Here is an 18570-nt window from a genome sequence, read left to right as displayed (position 1 = left end):
ATCTTGGAGACTAAATCTATGATATCCTTATTTTCTTCATATAATGTGACACTTTCAAACATCCCTCTGCGGATTAACATTTAAAAATCTCATGAGAGAATCGTTTTTGTAGTGTACCCAAACACCATCCATCCATCTCCAAGCTGGTGGAAAATGTGATGGGGTTAAGTACTGTTTTACTACTTTTCATAACCGTGATCTGTACGAACAGACTGTCGTCTGATGTCCACTCATATTGGTGAGCAGAAGGCACCTAGTCCAAAATGTAATATATCCCTACTTGTCCATTTAATAGCTAATGCTACACTACGGGAAAGTAATATCAAAAATAAGAATTTACTTACCGATAATTCTATTTCTCGGAGTCCGTAGTGGATGCTGGGGTTCCTGAAAAGACCATGGGGAATAGCGGCTCCGCAGGAGACAGGGCACAAAAGTAAAGCTTTCCGATCAGGTGGTGTGCACTGGCTCCTCCCCCTATGACCCTCCTCCAAGCCAGTTAGGTACTGTGCCCGGACGAGCGTACACAATAAGGGAGGAATTTTGAATCCCGGGTAAGACTCATACCAGCCACACCAATCACACCGTACAACTTGTGATCTAAACCCAGTTAACAGTATGATAACAGCGGAGCCTCTGAAAAGATGGCTCACACCAATAATAACCCGATTTTTGTAACTATGTACAAGTATTGCAGATAATCCGCACTTGGGATGGGCGCCCAGCATCCACTACGGACTCCGAGAAATAGAATTATCGGTAAGTAAATTCTTATTTTCTCTATCGTCCTAGTGGATGCTGGGGTTCCTGAAAGGACCATGGGGATTATACCAAAGCTCCCAAACGGGCGGGAGAGTGCGGATGACTCTGCAGCACCGAATGAGAGAACTCCAGGTCCTCCTTAGCCAGGGTATCAAATTTGTAGAATTTAGCAAACGTGTTTGCCCCTGACCAAGTAGCTGCTCGGCAAAGTTGTAAAGCCGAGACCCCTCGGGCAGCCGCCCAAGATGAGCCCACCTTCCTTGTGGAATGGGCATTTACATATTTTGGCTGTGGCAGGCCTGCCACAGAATGTGCAAGCTGAATTGTATTACACATCCAACTAGCAATAGTCTGCTTAGAAGCAAGAGCACCCAGTTTGTTGGGTGCATACAGGATAACAGCAAGTCAGTTTTCCTGACTCCAGCCGTCCTGGAACATATTTTCAGGGCCCTGACAACATCTAGCAACTTGGAGTCCTCCAAGTCCCTAGTAGGTGCAAGGCACCACAATAAGCTGGTTCAGGTGAAACACTGACACCACCTTAGGGAGAGAACTGGGGACGAGTCCGCAGCTCTGCCCTGTCCGAATGGACAAACAGATATGGGCTTTTTTGAGAAAAAACCACCAATTTGACACTCGCCTGGTCCAGGCCAGGGCCAAGAGCATGGTCACTTTTCATGTGAGATGCTTCAAATCCACAGATTTGACTGGTTTTAAACCAATGTGATTTGAGGAATCCCAGAACTACGTTGAGATCCCACAGTGCCACTGGAGGCACAAAAGGGGGTTGTATATGCAATACTCCCTTGACAAACTTCTGGACTTCAGGAACTGAAGCCAATTCTTTCTGGAAGAAAATCGACAGGGCCGAAATTTGAACCTTAATGGACCCCAATTTGAGGCCCATAGACACTCCTGTTTGCAGGAAATGCAGGAAACGACCGAGTTGAAATTTCTTTGTGGGGCCTTCCTGGCCTCACACCACGCAACATATTTTCGCCACATGTGGTGATAATGTTGTGCGGTCACCTCCTTTCTGTCTTAGACCAGGGTAGGAATGACCTCTTCCGGAATGCCTTTTTCCCTTAGGATCCGGCTTTCCACCGCCATGCCGACAAACGCAGCTGCGGTAAGTCTTGGAACAGACATGGTACTTGCTGAAGCAAGTCCCTTCTTAGCGGCAGAGGCCATAAGACCTCTGTAAGCATCTCTTGAAGTTCCGGGTACTAAGTCCTTCTTGGCCAATCCGGAGCCATGAGTATAGTTCTTACTCCTCTACGTCTTATAATTCTCAGCACCTTAGGTATGAGAAGCAGAGGAGGGAACACATACACCGACTGGTACACCCACGGTGTTACCAGAACTTCCACAGCTATTGCCTGAGGGTCTCTTGACCTGGCGCAATACCTGTCCCGTTTTTTGTTCAGACGGGACGCCATCATGTCCACCTTTGGTATTTCCCAACGGTTTACCATCATGTGGAAAAAACTTCCCGATGAAGTTTCCACTCTCCCGGGTGGAGGTCGTGCCTGCTGAGGAAGTCTGCTTCCCAGTTTCCATTCCCGGGATGAAACACTGCTGACAGTGCTATCACATGATTTTCCGCCCAGCGAAAAGTCCTTGCAGTTTTTGCCATCGCCCTCCTGCTTCTTGTGTCGCCCTGTCTGTTTACGTGGGCGACTGCCGTGATGTTTTTCCCACTGGATCAATACCGGCTGACCTTGAAGCAGAGGTCTTGCTAAGCTTAGAGCATTATAAATTTACCCTTAGCTCCAGTATATTTATGTGGAGAAAAGTCTCCAGACTTGATCACACTCCCTGGAAATTTTTTCCTTGTGTGACTGCTCCCCAGCCTCTCGGGCTGGGCTCCGTGGTCACCAGCATCCAATCCTGAATGCCGAATCTGCGGCCCTCTAGAAGATGAGCACTCTATAACCACCACAGGAGAGACACCCTTGTCCTTGGATATAGGGTTATCCGCTGATGCATCTGCAGATGCGATCCGGACCATTTGTCCAGCAGATCCCACTGAAAAGTTCTTGCGTGAAATCTGCCGAATGGAATTGCTTCGTAGGAAGCCACCATTTTTACCAGGATCCTTGTGCAATGATGCACTGTTTTTAGGAGGTTCCTGACTAGCTCGGATAACTCCCTGGCTTTCTCTTCCGGGAGAAACACCTTTTTCTGGACTGTGTCCAGAATCATCCCTAGGCACAGCAGACGTGTCGTCGGGATCAGCTGCGATTTTGGAATATTTAGAATCCACCCGTGCTGTTGTAGCAGTATCCTAGATAGTGCTACTCCGACCTCCAACTGTTCCCTGGACTATGCCCTTATCAGGAGATCGTCCAAGTAAGGGATAATTAAGACGCCTTTTCTTCGAAGAAGAATCATCATTTCGGCCATTACCTTGGTAAAGACCCGGGGTGCCGTGGACAATCCAAACGGCAGCGTCTGAAACTGATAGTGACAGTTCTGCACCACGAACCTGAGGTACCCTTAGTGAGAAGGGCAAATTTGGGACATAGAGGTAAGCATCCCTGATGTCCCGGGACACTATATAGTCCCCTTCTTCCTGGTTCGTTATCACTGCTCTGAGTGACTCCATCTTGATTTGAACCTTTGTAAGTGTTCAAAAATTTTTTTTTTTTTTTTTTTTTAGAATAAGTCTCACCTAGCCTTCTGGCTTCAGTACCACAATATAGTGTGGAATAATACCCCTTTTCTTGTAGTAGGAGGGGTAATTTAATTATCACCTGCTGGGAATACAGCTTGTGAATTTTTTTTTTTCCCATACTGCCTCCTTGTCGGAGGGAGACCTTGGTAAAGCAGACTTCAGGAGCCTGCGAAGGGGAAACGTCTCGACATTCCAATCTGTACCCCTGGGATACTACTTGTTGGATCCAGGGGTCCTGTACGGTCTCAGCGCCATGCTGAGAACTTGTCAGAAGCGGTGGAACGCTTCTGTTCCTGGGAATGGGCTGCCTGCTGCAGTCTTCTTCCCTTTCCTCTATCCCTGGGCAGATATGATCTTATAGGGACGAAAGGACTGAGGCTGAAAAGACGGTGTCTTTTTCTGCAGAGATGTGACTTAGGGTAAAAACGGTGGATTTTCCAGCAGTTGCCGTGGCCACCAGGTCCGATGGACCGACCCCAAATAACCCCTCTTCCTTTATACGGCAATACACCTTTGTGCCGTTTGGAATCTGCATCACCTGACCACTGTCGTGTCCATAACATCTTCTGGCAGTTATGGACATCGCATTTACTCTTGATGCCAGAGTGCAAATATCCCTCTGTGCATCTCGCATATATAGAAATGCATCCTTTAAATGCTCTATAGTCAATAAAATACTGTCCCTGTCAAGGGTATCAATATTTTTAGTCAGGGAATCCGACCAAGCCACCCCAGCTCTGCACATCCAGGCTGAGGCGATCGCTGGTCGCAGTATAACACCAGTATGTGTGTATATACTTTTTATGATATTTTCCAGCCTCCTGTCAGCTGGTCCTTGAGGACGGCCCTATCTATAGACGGTACCGCCACTTGTTTTGATAAGCGTGTGAGCGCCTTATCCACCCTAAGGGGTGTTTCCCAACGCGCCCTAACTTCTGGCGGGAAAGGGTATACCGCCCATAATTTTCTATCGGGGGAACCCACGCATCATCACACACTTTATTTAATTTATCTGATTCAGGAAAAACTATGGTAGTTTTTTCACATCCCACATAATACCCTCTTTTGTGGTACTTGTAGTATCAGAAATATGTAACACCTCCTTCATTGCCTTTAACGTGTGGCCCTAATAAGGAATACGTTTGTTTATTCACCGTCGACACTGGATTCAGTGTCCCTGTCTGTGTCTGTGTCGACCGACTAAAGTAAACGGGCGTTTTAAAACCCCTGACGGTGTTTTTGAGACGTCTGGACCGGTACCAATTGTTTGTCGGCCGTCTCATGTCGTCAACCGACCTTGCAGCGTGTTGACATTATCACGTAATTCCCTAAATAAGCCATCCATTCCGGTGTCGACTCCCTAGAGAGTGACATCACCATTACAGGCAATTGCTCCGCCTCCTCACCAACATCGTCCTCCTACATGTCGACACACACGTACCGACACACAGCACACACACAGGGAATGCTCTGATAGAGGACAGGACCCACTAGCCCTTTGGAGAGACAGAGGGAGAGTTTGCCAGCACACACCAAAAACGCTATAATTATATAGGGACAACCTTATATAAGTGTTTTCCCTTATAGCATCTTTTTTATATATTTCTAACGCCAAATTAGTGCCCCCCCTCTCTGTTTTAACCCTGTTTCTGTAGTGCAGTGCAGGGGAGAGCCTGGGAGCCTTCCCTCCAGCCTTTCTGTGAGGGAAAATGGCGCTGTGTGCTGAGGAGATAGGCCCCGCCCCTTTTTCGGCGGCCTCGTCTCCCGCTCTTAACGGATTCTGGCAGGGGTTAAATATCTCCATATAGCCTCCGGAAGCTATATGTGAGGTATTTTTAGCCAAAATAGGTATTCATTTTGCCTCCCAGGGCGCCCCCCTCCCAGCGCCCTGCACCCTCAGTGACTGCCGTGTGAAGTGTGCTGAGAGGAAAATGGCGCACAGCTGCAGTGCTGTGCGCTACCTTTAGAAGACTGAGGAGTCTTCTGCCGCCGATTCTGGATCTTCTTACTTCAGCATCTGCAAGGGGGCCGGCGGCAAGGCTCCGGTGACCATCCAGGCTGTACCTGTGATCGTCCCTCTGGAGCTGATGTCCAGTAGCCAAGAAGCCAATCCATCCTGCACGCAGGTGAGTTCACTTCTTCTCCCCTAAGTCCCTCGTTGCAGTGATCCTGTTGCCAGCAGGACTCACTGTAAAATAAAAAACCTAAGCTAAACTTTTCTAAGCAGCTCTTTAGGAGAGCCACCTAGATTGCACCCTTCTCGGCCGGGCACAAAAATCTAACTGGCTTGGAGGAGGGTCATAGGGGGAGGAGCCAGTGCACACCACCTGATCGGAAAGCTTTACTTTTGTGCCCTGTCTCCTGCGGAGCCGCTATTCCCCATGGTCCTTTCAGGAACCCCAGCATCCACTAGGACGATAGAGAAAAGATCCTGTATTTTGTCGTGATACCATATGTACAGTATATCCTCACCATAAACATAGATCAAACCTACAACCAGGTACTTCTAATTAATAAGTTATATTTTGTGGGTTACAGTGATTTCCATGAAAGTAGCTTTTGCTGGATGAACACTAGAAAGATTTATCGCTGGTTCAAGCGTTGAATAATATAGCGGGTCGGCGAGGGTGTACACCCGATATGTCTGTGAACTATGCCATTCACAGACATATTGTGGCAGCCCTGCAGCATACCAATATATCTTTCATATATATTGCTGCATCTACATGTGTATATGCACCAGTAGATGACCCGCTGACCAACATACACTGGCTGCAGGGGTGCCCAGTTATGATATCTGGCCCAATATAAAGCATGGCTGATTGGTAAGAGTGTAAAGGCCCATACACATTAGACGATGTCGCTCTGTGAGCAACATCGTCTAACGTTTCCCCCTCCCGGGCCGGCCGGTCGGCGGCCGCCTGTACGCACTGAGCGATATGACCACTCAGATTGCTCAGTGACGTCACGCCCCTGCCAGCCCTGCATGAAGGTCGTGGACGACAGTCCACATTCTTCATGCATGCCCTACCGACAGCGTCGATCGTTGCCGACCCGCGGGACCGCGCATCGGTCGTCGCTGGCGGCATACACACTTAACGATATAATAAGCGACGTCGCTCAAGGAGGGGGAAAATGAGCGACGTCGCTCATTATATCGTTAAGTGGGTATGGACCTTTAACGATATAATGAGCGACGTCGCTCAAGGAGGGGGAAAATGAGCGATGTCGCTCATTATATCGTTAAGTGTGTATGGACCTTAAGTTTAACTAATCAGTTACTCTGTCGGTGCGATGGCTTGTCAGTGGATAAAAGTTACCCAGCCTAATAAGTGTATAAACAAAAGTATGTTTCATTTTATTAGATCATGCAAATGTTTACAGTGGCAAAGATTATTTTAATTTGCGCTGAATCTGCTGGCAGTGGCAGACCCAGATGGTGGTAATCGCACACCACACAATATATGGCTCTGCTAGACAGCCGAGATGCAAGCTGAGGATACTGGCTGATCAGTCCGATTCTGATTATGTGTTAAATACAAATGGAGCAGCAGGCCAGTATTTTTTGCATTCTTCTTCGTCATTATGCATGGCCACATAGGAACTGGCATAACAGTGTCAGGGAGGCACTCAATTTGCCAGCTGTCGGGATCCTGGCTGTCAGGATACCAACGCCGGAATCCTGACACCCGGTGAAATACCAGTGGTCGGAATCCCCACTTGGGTGGTGGTCTACGCCACGACTTGACTGGGAATATAACCCTGCAGCAACCAAAGGTTGCCACCGATCCCCGAAGCGTGGCGAGTGGACATGCTGCGCTCACCGCCTGTTTCCCGATGATGGTCTCCTGGCCGCCGGGATATCATACTGATCCCCAGTCTCATAGTCAGTATTTTTTATTATTTGATTATTTTGAGTTAGGCGCTACCAGGTGTACGTAGCATCATACAACAGGCAGACCTAAAAACAAATACAGGCAGCATACATACAATGCCCAACAGTCAACAGTAGCACACTGATTGCTAAACAGAGTATTGGGAGGTCTCCACACTCTGGAAAAATTCACCAGTCTGACAGCAGGAGAGGACAGGGTTCTGCTAATTCACCCCCAACAATAAAAATAAGTGTGCTTACAGCTCTGTGATTCCTGTACTGTCCATGTGCAAATCTCTGGGAAAATGGAAGCCACTGCATTTTCACGGTCATCTGTCAATGCGGAATTCTAAATGGGTGCGTGGGCCCCCCTGGATCTAGCTGCTCATGTGCACACAGCACATACTGCACCCATTATAGATATGCCACTGATATGAGGGACCAGTCAGACTGATGTGGAAGGCCTGTACCAAATGCTTGCAAAGTAATTTTTTGCTTGTTAGCTTAAAAAAGATCTATCCATTGCAGATGCCGGCACTCAGAGGCCTGGCAGTGTCACCGGAATTCAACAAAATGGTGCTGCACACTTTGGCGCTGAGAATTACACCTCCTAGCAGCTCCTGCTTCTTGAGGCAACGACCAAGGAAGAGAAGGAGCAGGGAGGTATAGGTACAGTAGAAGCAATTGAGGGAGCCTGCTATAATGATGGAGGAAAAGGTGTACATGGGACATGAGATAATGGGTAATTTAAGGCAAATCCCTGTCCACTGTTATAGATATCTAGAACTCACTTCTAGTAACCCATGAATCTCCTATCCGTATAATAAATATGAGGTCGTTTTTACAAATCCCCTGTATCTGTATAGGTATATAGGTTGCTGTCTGTGTACAAGCGGTCTCCTGAGTTGCTCCCCTGGTGAAAGAAACTCCATCCCAGTAACTGAAGATTTGGGCATAGACACTGTACTAGGTAAGGAGCACAACACACAGACTTGCAAAACCGCTCTATAGACAACAGATACATAATACATTAAAACCTGGGCTTAATACATTTTGGGTGAAAATTTGGCATCAAAAAGATTCTATTTTGTTTCAGTAGCAGAAAATATTTAGTAGATAAATGGACAGATTTAATCTATGGAGCAAAATATTTAAAAGTAAATATTTATTTTCTTGGGTAACGTTTTAGAATCTGATTGAAATGTTCTGTAGGTAAAATGTGTGAGAATATTCCAATACAACCTACAGTAGTGGGGCAGGTGTTTCTCCACCCACACAATGCTGCAGATAGATGCTGATGATGATAATAAAATAATAATAATAATAATAATAATAATAATAATATAATAATACTACATTGCTGGTTGTTCCTCCTGCAGCCTGCCAGCGCTGAGTGTGCCTGGGATGCTGATGTCATTGCTCTCAGCAGCCGGGCTCAGCCTCCCATATAGTTGTGTCATCTCTCCTCCTCCTCCATTTCCATTCGTGCAGACTCTGCAGAGCTTTGTTATGACCGCCGGGCTGATAGCGGACATACCTGGATCCCTGCTGCCCGGGCCCCGCCGGCCAATGTCTCTGCGCTCCTGCCCTGTTCGGCACCATGGACAGAGACCCCTCCTGCTGCTCCAGTCCCTGCAATGCTGATGCATCTCCCATCTCCCCAGCCTGGTCCCCGTAATACCTGCTGTTACCTGCTGCTGCTGCCAGTGTGTGGATGTGACGGGATCTCTGTACTGCAGCCACAGCGACACATTACTGCTGCACCTGCATATGATCAACCCGGAATTCACACATCGCGTCGCTCGATGTACTAAGCGGAGGATCAGTACAGCCTACTCGCATCCTCATTCATCTGAGGAAATGTGAAAATTTCCCAAGTGGCCTATTACATATAAAATCCCCGGGCTGGGGGCTAAGAGCCGGTTCCCGTTTCTGCGCGTGTTTCGGGATCTGCTGCTGCCTGCTAATACACTGTTCGGGGTGTCTGCTCCCATCTCCCACCTGTGCTGTGTGCTGGAACGGAGCCCGCCGCCAGGAGACCTTGATATTGATTGGGGTCACAGAGAGGATGCAGCTGCTGCCGCCCGGCCCCCATGCTCTGCTCTCACCCTGCTGCCCCTAAGCAGCCTCTGCACCGGCCGGCATGTCACTGCGGTCTCCCTGACTTAACACATCACTACTAGCCCCTGTCCTGTGTGCCCTCGGCCATGTGGCTGAGCCCGGAGGAAGTGCTGCTGGCAAACGCCCTGTGGATAACGGAGAGGGCCAATCCTTATTTCATCCTACAGAGGAGGAAGGGGCATGGGACCAGAGGAGGCGGGGGGCTCGCTGGTAAGCGCATATCGGGGAAATCTATTGCATGTATATGTACTCCTGTATGTACAGTATGTATGTATATAATATTACACGCACCCAAACGCAGAATATCTAGCTAGAGCATTTCCCACTATCTTGACTTGTCTACCTGCTGTGCTGGCTATACACCCATTATGTGGAGTGAGGCAGGTATGACAGTAAAACTGTCACAAGTGATGCTATTAATGTAATTACAACCTGCTCATATGTTTCTATTCAATACACTGTTTCTGTAGCCTCTGTAGACAAGGTGTGTGAGTGTGGGGTTTCTGTAGCCTCTGTAGACAAGGTGTGTGAGTGTGCGGTTTCTGTAGCCTCTGTAGACAAGGTGTGTGAGTGTGCTGTTTCTGTATCCTCTGTAGACAAGGTGTGTGTGTGTGCTGTTTCTGTATCCTCTGTAGACAAGGTGTGCGAGTGTGCTGTTTCTGTAGCCTCTGTAGACAAGGTGTGCGAGTGTGCTGTTTCTGTAGCCTCTGTAGATAAGGTGTGTGAGTGTGCCGTTTCTGTAGCCTCTGTAGACAAGGTGTGTGAGTGTGCTGTTTCTGTAGCCTCTGTAGACAAGATGTGTGAGTGTGCGGTTTCTGTAGCCTCTGTAGACAAGGTGTGTGAGTGTGCTGTTTCTGTAGCCTCTGTAGACAAGGTGTGTGAGTGTGCTGTTTCTGTAGCCTCTGTAGACAAGATGTGCGAGTGTGCGGTTTCTGTAGCCTCTGTAGACAAGGTGTGCGAGTGTGCCGTTTCTGTAGCCTCTGTAGACAAGGTGTGCGAGTGTGCCGTTTCTGTAGCCTCTGTAGACAAGGTGTGCGAGTGTGGGGTTTCTGTAGCCTCTGTAGACAAGGTGTGTGAGTGTGCGGTTTCTGTAGCCTCTGTAGACAAGGTGTGCGAGTGTGCCGTTTCTGTAGCCTCTGTAGACAAGGTGTGCGAGTGTGCCGTTTCTGTAGCCTCTGTAGACAAGGTGTGCGAGTGTGCTGTTTCTGTAGCCTCTGTAGACAAGGTGTGCGAGTGTGCCGTTTCTGTAGCCTCTGTAGACAAGGTGTGCGAGTGTGCCGTTTCTGTAGCCTCTGTAGACAAGGTGTGCGAGTGTGGGGTTTCTGTAGCCTCTGTAGACAAGATGTGTGAGTGTGCCGTTTCTGTAGCCTCTGTAGACAAGATGTGTGAGTGTGCCGTTTCTGTAGCCTCTGTAGACAAGGTGTGTGAGTGTGCTGTTTCTGTAGCCTCTGTAGACAAGGTGTGCGAGTGTGCGGTTTCTGTAGCCTCTGTAGACAAGGTGTGCAAGTGTGGGGTTTCTGTAGCCTCTGTAGACAAGGTGTGCGCAAGGTGTGCGAGTGTGCCATTTCTGTAGCCTCTGTAGACAAGGTGTGTGAGTGTGGGGTTTCTGTAGCCTCTGGAGACAAGGTGTGTGAGTGTGCTGTTTCTGTAGCCTCTGTTGACAAGGTGTGTGAGTGTGCTGTTTCTGTAGCCTCTGTAGACAAGATGTGTGAGTGTGCGGTTTCTGTAGCCTCTGTAGACAAGGTGTGTGCTGTTTCTGTAGCCTCTGTAGACAAGATGTGTGAGTGTGCGGTTTCTGTAGCCTCTGTAGACAAGGTGTGTGAGTGTGCTATTTCTGTAGCCTCTGTAGACAAGGTGTGCGAGTGTGCTGTTTCTGTAGCCTCTGTAGACAAGGTGTGTGAGTGTGCTGTTTCTGTAGCCTCTGTAGACAAGATGTGTGAGTGTGCGGTTTCTGTAGCCTCTGTAGACAAGGTGTGTGAGTGTGCTATTTCTGTAGCCTCTGTAGACAAGGTGTGCGAGTGTGCTGTTTCTGTAGCCTCTGTAGACAAGGTGTGTGAGTGTGCTGTTTCTGTAGCCTCTGTAGACAAGGTGTGCGAGTGTGCCGTTTCTGTAGCCTCTGTAGACAAGGTGTGCGAGTGTGCTGTTTCTGTAGCCTCTGTAGACGAGGTGTGCGAGTGTGCTGTTTCTGTAGCCTCTGTAGACGAGGTGTGCGAGTGTGCTGTTTCTGTAGCCTCTGTAGACAAGGTGTGTGAGTGTGCGGTTTCTGTAGCCTCTGTAGACAAGGTGTGTGAGTGTGGGGTTTCTGTAGCCTCTGTAGACAAGATGTGAGCGTGCGGTTTCTGTAGCCTCTGTAGACAAGGTGTGTGAGTGTGCTGTTTCTGTAGCCTCTGTAGACAAGATGTGTGAGTGTGCGGTTTCTGTAGCTCTGTAGACAAGATGTGCGAGTGTGCCGTTTCTGTAGCCTCTGTAGACAAGGTGTGCGAGTGTGCTGTTTCTGTAGCCTCTGTAGACAAGGTGTGCGAGTGTGCTGTTTCTGTAGCCTCTGTAGACAAGGTGTGCGAGTGTGGGGTTTCTGTAGCCTCTGTAGACAAGGTGTGCGAGTGTGGGGTTTCTGTAGCCTCTGTAGACAAGGTGTGCGAGTGTGCTGTTTCTGTAGCCTCTGTAGACAAGGTGTGCGAGTGTGGGGTTTCTGTAGCCTCTGTAGACGAGGTGTGCGAGTGTGCTGTTTCTGTAGCCTCTGTAGACAAGGTGTGTGAGTGTGCGGTTTCTGTAGCCTCTGTAGACAAGGTGTGTGAGTGTGGGGTTTCTGTAGCCTCTGTAGACAAGATGTGAGCGTGCGGTTTCTGTAGCCTCTGTAGACAAGGTGTGTGAGTGTGCTGTTTCTGTAGCCTCTGTAGACAAGGTGTGCGAGTGTGCTGTTTCTGTAGCCTCTGTAGACAAGGTGTGCGAGTGTGCTGTTTCTGTAGCCTCTGTAGACAAGGTGTGCGAGTGTGCTGTTTCTGTAGCCTCTGTAGACGAGGTGTGCGAGTGTGGGGTTTCTGTAGCCTCTGTAGACAAGATGTGTGAGTGTGCGGTTTCTGTAGCTCTGTAGACAAGATGTGCGAGTGTGCCGTTTCTGTAGCCTCTGTAGACAAGGTGTGCGAGTGTGCTGTTTCTGTAGCCTCTGTAGACAAGGTGTGCGAGTGTGCTGTTTCTGTAGCCTCTGTAGACAAGGTGTGCGAGTGTGGGGTTTCTGTAGCCTCTGTAGACAAGGTGTGCGAGTGTGGGGTTTCTGTAGCCTCTGTAGACAAGGTGTGCGAGTGTGCTGTTTCTGTAGCCTCTGTAGACAAGGTGTGCGAGTGTGGGGTTTCTGTAGCCTCTGTAGACCAGGTGTGCGAGTGTGCTGTTTCTGTAGCCTCTGTAGACAAGGTGTGCGAGTGTGCTGTTTCTGTAGCCTCTGTAGACAAGGTGTGCGAGTGTGCTGTTTCTGTAGCCTCTGTAGACGAGGTGTGCGAGTGTGGGGTTTCTGTAGCCTCTGTAGACCAGGTGTGCGAGTGTGCTGTTTCTGTAGCCTCTGTAGACAAGGTGTGCGAGTGTGCTGTTTCTGTAGCCTCTGTAGACAAGGTGTGCGAGTGTGCTGTTTCTGTAGCCTCTGTAGACAAGGTGTGCGAGTGTGCTGTTTCTGTAGCCTCTGTAGACAAGGTGTGCGAGTGTGCTGTTTCTGTAGCCTCTGTAGACGAGGTGTGCGAGTGTGCTGTTTCTGTAGCCTCTGTAGACCAGGTGTGTGAATGTGCTGTTTCTGTAGCCTCTGTAGACAAGGTGTGCGAGTGTACTGTTTCTGTAGCCTCTGTAGACAAGGTGTGCGAGTGTGGGGTTTCTGTAGCCTCTGTAGACCAGGTGTGCGAGTGTGCTGTTTCTGTAGCCTCTGTAGACGAGGTGTGCGAGTGTGCTGTTTCTGTAGCCTCTGTAGACGAGGTGTGCGAGTGTGCTGTTTCTGTAGCCTCTGTAGACGAGGTGTGCGAGTGTGCTGTTTCTGTAGCCTCTGTAGACAAGGTGTGCGAGTGTGGGGTTTCTGTAGCCTCTGTAGACAAGGTGTGCGAGTGTGCTGTTTCTGTAGCCTCTGTAGACAAGGTGTGCGAGTGTGGGGTTTCTGTAGCCTCTGTAGACCAGGTGTGCGAGTGTGCTGTTTCTGTAGCCTCTGTAGACAAGGTGTGCGAGTGTGCTGTTTCTGTAGCCTCTGTAGACAAGGTGTGCGAGTGTGCTGTTTCTGTAGCCTCTGTAGACGAGGTGTGCGAGTGTGGGGTTTCTGTAGCCTCTGTAGACCAGGTGTGCGAGTGTGCTGTTTCTGTAGCCTCTGTAGACAAGGTGTGCGAGTGTGCTGTTTCTGTAGCCTCTGTAGACAAGGTGTGCGAGTGTGCTGTTTCTGTAGCCTCTGTAGACAAGGTGTGCGAGTGTGCTGTTTCTGTAGCCTCTGTAGACAAGGTGTGCGAGTGTGCTGTTTCTGTAGCCTCTGTAGACGAGGTGTGCGAGTGTGCTGTTTCTGTAGCCTCTGTAGACAAGGTGTGCGAGTGTGCTGTTTCTGTAGCCTCTGTAGACAAGGTGTGCGAGTGTGGGGTTTCTGTAGCCTCTGTAGACCAGGTGTGCGAGTGTGCTGTTTCTGTAGCCTCTGTAGACAAGGTGTGCGAGTGTGCTGTTTCTGTAGCCTCTGTAGACAAGGTGTGCGAGTGTGCTGTTTCTGTAGCCTCTGTAGACGAGGTGTGCGAGTGTGGGGTTTCTGTAGCCTCTGTAGACCAGGTGTGCGAGTGTGCTGTTTCTGTAGCCTCTGTAGACAAGGTGTGCGAGTGTGCTGTTTCTGTAGCCTCTGTAGACAAGGTGTGCGAGTGTGCTGTTTCTGTAGCCTCTGTAGACAAGGTGTGCGAGTGTGCTGTTTCTGTAGCCTCTGTAGACAAGGTGTGCGAGTGTGCTGTTTCTGTAGCCTCTGTAGACGAGGTGTGCGAGTGTGCTGTTTCTGTAGCCTCTGTAGACCAGGTGTGTGAATGTGCTGTTTCTGTAGCCTCTGTAGACAAGGTGTGCGAGTGTGCTTTTTCTGTAGCCTCTGTAGACAAGGTGTGCGAGTGTGCTGTTTCTGTAGCCTCTGTAGACAAGGTGTGCGAGTGTGCTGTTTCTGTAGCCTCTGTAGACGAGGTGTGCGAGTGTACTGTTTCTGTAGCCTCTGTAGACAAGGTGTGCGAGTGTGGGGTTTCTGTAGCCTCTGTAGACAAGGTGTGTGAGTGTGCGGTTTCTGTAGCCTCTGTAGACAAGGTGTGTGAGTGTGGGGTTTCTGTAGCCTCTGTAGACAAGGTGTGTGAGTGTGGGGTTTGTGTAGCTTCTGTAGACAAGATGTGTGAGTGTGGGGTTTCTGTAGCCTCTGTAGACAAGATGTGAGCGTGCGGTTTCTGTAGCCTCTGTAGATAAGGTGTGTGAGTGTGGGGTTTCTGTAGCCTGTGTAGACAAGGTGTGTGAGTGTGCCGTTTCTGTAGCCTCTGTAGACAAGGTGTGCGAGTGTGGGGTTTCTGTAGCCTCTGTAGACAAGATGTGTGAGTGTGCCGTTTCTGTAGCTCTGTAGACAAGGTGTGCGAGTGTGGGGTTTCTGTAGCCTCTGTAGACAAGATGTGAGCGTGGGGTTTCTGTAGCCTCTGTAGACAAGGTGTGTGAGTGTGCCGTTTCTGTAGCTCTGTAGACAAGGTGTGCGAGTGTGGGGTTTCTGTAGCCTCTGTAGACAAGATGTGAGCGTGCGGTTTCTGTAGCCTCTGTAGACAAGGTGTGTGAGTGTGGGGTTTCTGTAGCCTGTGTAGACAAGGTGTGCGAGTGTGGGGTTTCTGTAGCCTCTGTAGACCAGGTGTGCGAGTGTGGTGTTTCTGTAGCCTCTGTAGACAAGGTGTGCGAGTGTGCTGTTTCTGTAGCCTCTGTAGACAAGGTGTGCGAGTGTGCTGTTTCTGTAGCCTCTGTAGACAAGGTGTGTGAGTGTGCGGTTTCTGTAGCCTCTGTAGACAAGGTGTGTGAGTGTGCGGTTTCTGTAGCCTCTGTAGATAAGGTGTACGAGTGTGCTGTTTCTGTAGCCTCTGTAGACAAGGTGTGCGAGTGTGCTGTTTCTGTAGCCTCTGTAGACAAGGTGTGCGAGTGTGCTGTTTCTGTAGCCTCTGTAGACAAGGTGTGTGAGTGTGCGGTTTCTGTAGCCTCTGTAGACAAGGTGTGTGAGTGTGGGGTTTCTGTAGCCTCTGTAGACAAGGTGTGTGAGTGTGCTGTTTCTGTAGCCTCTGTAGACAAGGTGTGCGAGTGTGCTGTTTCTGTAGCCTCTGTAGACAAGGTGTGTGAGTGTGCGGTTTCTGTAGCCTCTGTAGACAAGGTGTGTGAGTGTGGGGTTTCTGTAGCCTGTGTAGACAAGGTGTGTGAGTGTGCCGTTTCTGTAGCCTCTGTAGACAAGGTGTGCGAGTGTGGGGTTTCTGTAGCCTCTGTAGACAAGATGTGTGAGTGTGCCGTTTCTGTAGCTCTGTAGACAAGGTGTGCGAGTGTGGGGTTTCTGTAGCCTCTGTAGACAAGATGTGAGCGTGCGGTTTCTGTAGCCTCTGTAGACAAGGTGTGTGAGTGTGGGGTTTCTGTAGCCTGTGTAGACAAGGTGTGTGAGTGTGCCGTTTCTGTAGCCTCTGTAGACAAGGTGTGCGAGTGTGGGGTTTCTGTAGCCTCTGTAGACAAGATGTGTGAGTGTGCCGTTTCTGTAGCTCTGTAGACAAGGTGTGCGAGTGTGGGGTTTCTGTAGCCTCTGTAGACAAGATGTGAGCGTGCGGTTTCTGTAGCCTCTGTAGACAAGGTGTGTGAGTGTGCCGTTTCTGTAGCTCTGTAGACAAGGTGTGCGAGTGTGGGGTTTCTGTAGCCTCTGTAGACAAGATGTGAGCGTGCGGTTTCTGTAGCCTCTGTAGACAAGGTGTGTGAGTGTGGGGTTTCTGTAGCCTGTGTAGACAAGGTGTGCGAGTGTGGGGTTTCTGTAGCCTCTGTAGACCAGGTGTGCGAGTGTGGTGTTTCTGTAGCCTCTGTAGACAAGGTGTGCGAGTGTGCTGTTTCTGTAGCCTCTGTAGACAAGGTGTGCGAGTGTGCTGTTTCTGTAGCCTCTGTAGACAAGGTGTGTGAGTGTGCGGTTTCTGTAGCCTCTGTAGACAAGGTGTGTGAGTGTGCGGTTTCTGTAGCCTCTGTAGATAAGGTGTACGAGTGTGCTGTTTCTGTAGCCTCTGTAGACAAGGTGTGCGAGTGTGCTGTTTCTGTAGCCTCTGTAGACAAGGTGTGCGAGTGTGCTGTTTCTGTAGCCTCTGTAGACAAGGTGTGTGAGTGTGCGGTTTCTGTAGCCTCTGTAGACAAGGTGTGTGAGTGTGCTGTTTCTGTAGCCTCTGTAGACAAGGTGTGCGAGTGTGCTGTTTCTGTAGCCTCTGTAGACAAGGTGTGTGAGTGTGCTGTTTCTGTAGCCTCTGTAGACAAGGTGTGTGAGTGTGCGGTTTCTGTAGCCTCTGTAGACAAGGTGTGTGAGTGTGGGGTTTCTGTAGCCTGTGTAGACAAGGTGTGTGAGTGTGCCGTTTCTGTAGCCTCTGTAGACAAGGTGTGCGAGTGTGGGGTTTCTGTAGCCTCTGTAGACAAGATGTGTGAGTGTGCCGTTTCTGTAGCTCTGTAGACAAGGTGTGCGAGTGTGGGGTTTCTGTAGCCTCTGTAGACAAGATGTGAGCGTGCGGTTTCTGTAGCCTCTGTAGACAAGGTGTGTGAGTGTGGGGTTTCTGTAGCCTCTGTAGACAAGATGTGTGAGTGTGCCGTTTCTGTAGCTCTGTAGACAAGGTGTGCGAGTGTGGGGTTTCTGTAGCCTCTGTAGACAAGATGTGAGCGTGCGGTTTCTGTAGCCTCTGTAGACAAGGTGTGCGAGTGTGCTGTTTCTGTAGCCTCTGTAGACAAGGTGTGCGAGTGTGCTGTTTCTGTAGCCTCTGTAGACAAGGTGTGCGAGTGTGCTGTTTCTGTAGCCTCTGTAGACAAGGTGTGTGAGTGTGCGGTTTCTGTAGCCTCTGTAGACAAGGTGTGTGAGTGTGGGGTTTCTGTAGCCTGTGTAGACAAGGTGTGTGAGTGTGCCGTTTCTGTAGCCTCTGTAGACAAGGTGTGCGAGTGTGGGGTTTCTGTAGCCTCTGTAGACAAGATGTGTGAGTGTGCCGTTTCTGTAGCTCTGTAGACAAGGTGTGCGAGTGTGGGGTTTCTGTAGCCTCTGTAGACAAGATGTGAGCGTGCGGTTTCTGTAGCCTCTGTAGACAAGGTGTGTGAGTGTGCCGTTTCTGTAGCTCTGTAGACAAGGTGTGCGAGTGTGGGGTTTCTGTAGCCTCTGTAGACAAGATGTGAGCGTGCGGTTTCTGTAGCCTCTGTAGACAAGGTGTGTGAGTGTGGGGTTTCTGTAGCCTGTGTAGACAAGGTGTGCGAGTGTGGGGTTTCTGTAGCCTCTGTAGACCAGGTGTGCGAGTGTGGTGTTTCTGTAGCCTCTGTAGACAAGGTGTGCGAGTGTGCTGTTTCTGTAGCCTCTGTAGACAAGGTGTGCGAGTGTGCTGTTTCTGTAGCCTCTGTAGACAAGGTGTGTGAGTGTGCGGTTTCTGTAGCCTCTGTAGACAAGGTGTGTGAGTGTGCGGTTTCTGTAGCCTCTGTAGATAAGGTGTACGAGTGTGCTGTTTCTGTAGCCTCTGTAGACAAGGTGTGCGAGTGTGCTGTTTCTGTAGCCTCTGTAGACAAGGTGTGCGAGTGTGCTGTTTCTGTAGCCTCTGTAGACAAGGTGTGTGAGTGTGCGGTTTCTGTAGCCTCTGTAGACAAGGTGTGTGAGTGTGCTGTTTCTGTAGCCTCTGTAGACAAGGTGTGCGAGTGTGCTGTTTCTGTAGCCTCTGTAGACAAGGTGTGTGAGTGTGCTGTTTCTGTAGCCTCTGTAGACAAGGTGTGTGAGTGTGCGGTTTCTGTAGCCTCTGTAGACAAGGTGTGTGAGTGTGGGGTTTCTGTAGCCTGTGTAGACAAGGTGTGTGAGTGTGCCGTTTCTGTAGCCTCTGTAGACAAGGTGTGCGAGTGTGGGGTTTCTGTAGCCTCTGTAGACAAGATGTGTGAGTGTGCTGTTTCTGTA

At 49.6% G+C, this 18570-nt stretch overlaps 1 protein-coding gene across 2 annotated transcripts in view; it reads left to right on the top strand.

The window, feature by feature from the left end:
- TBC1D9 (TBC1 domain family member 9) overlaps window positions 1–18570 on the top strand; it is a 188159-nt gene that overhangs the window by 17197 nt on the left and 152392 nt on the right. Inside the window, exon 1 of one of the 2 annotated variants that reach the window (XM_063920382.1) lies at window positions 8781–9644. The exons of the other annotated variant lie outside the window; for it this stretch is intronic. Within the exon in view, the coding sequence (XP_063776452.1) occupies window positions 9521–9644 (124 nt within the window). The 5' untranslated portion in view covers window positions 8781–9520. Of the gene's footprint in view, window positions 1–8780; window positions 9645–18570 lie in introns of those variants that run through there. 2 annotated transcript variants of the gene reach the window in all.

The sequence above is a fragment of the Pseudophryne corroboree genome, chromosome 1, assembly GCF_028390025.1.
Source record: "Pseudophryne corroboree isolate aPseCor3 chromosome 1, aPseCor3.hap2, whole genome shotgun sequence".
In the NCBI taxonomy this organism is placed as follows: Eukaryota; Metazoa; Chordata; class Amphibia; order Anura; family Myobatrachidae; genus Pseudophryne; species Pseudophryne corroboree.
Note: the sequence above shows the minus strand (reverse complement) of the source record. Positions and strands in the feature narration are given on the sequence as shown.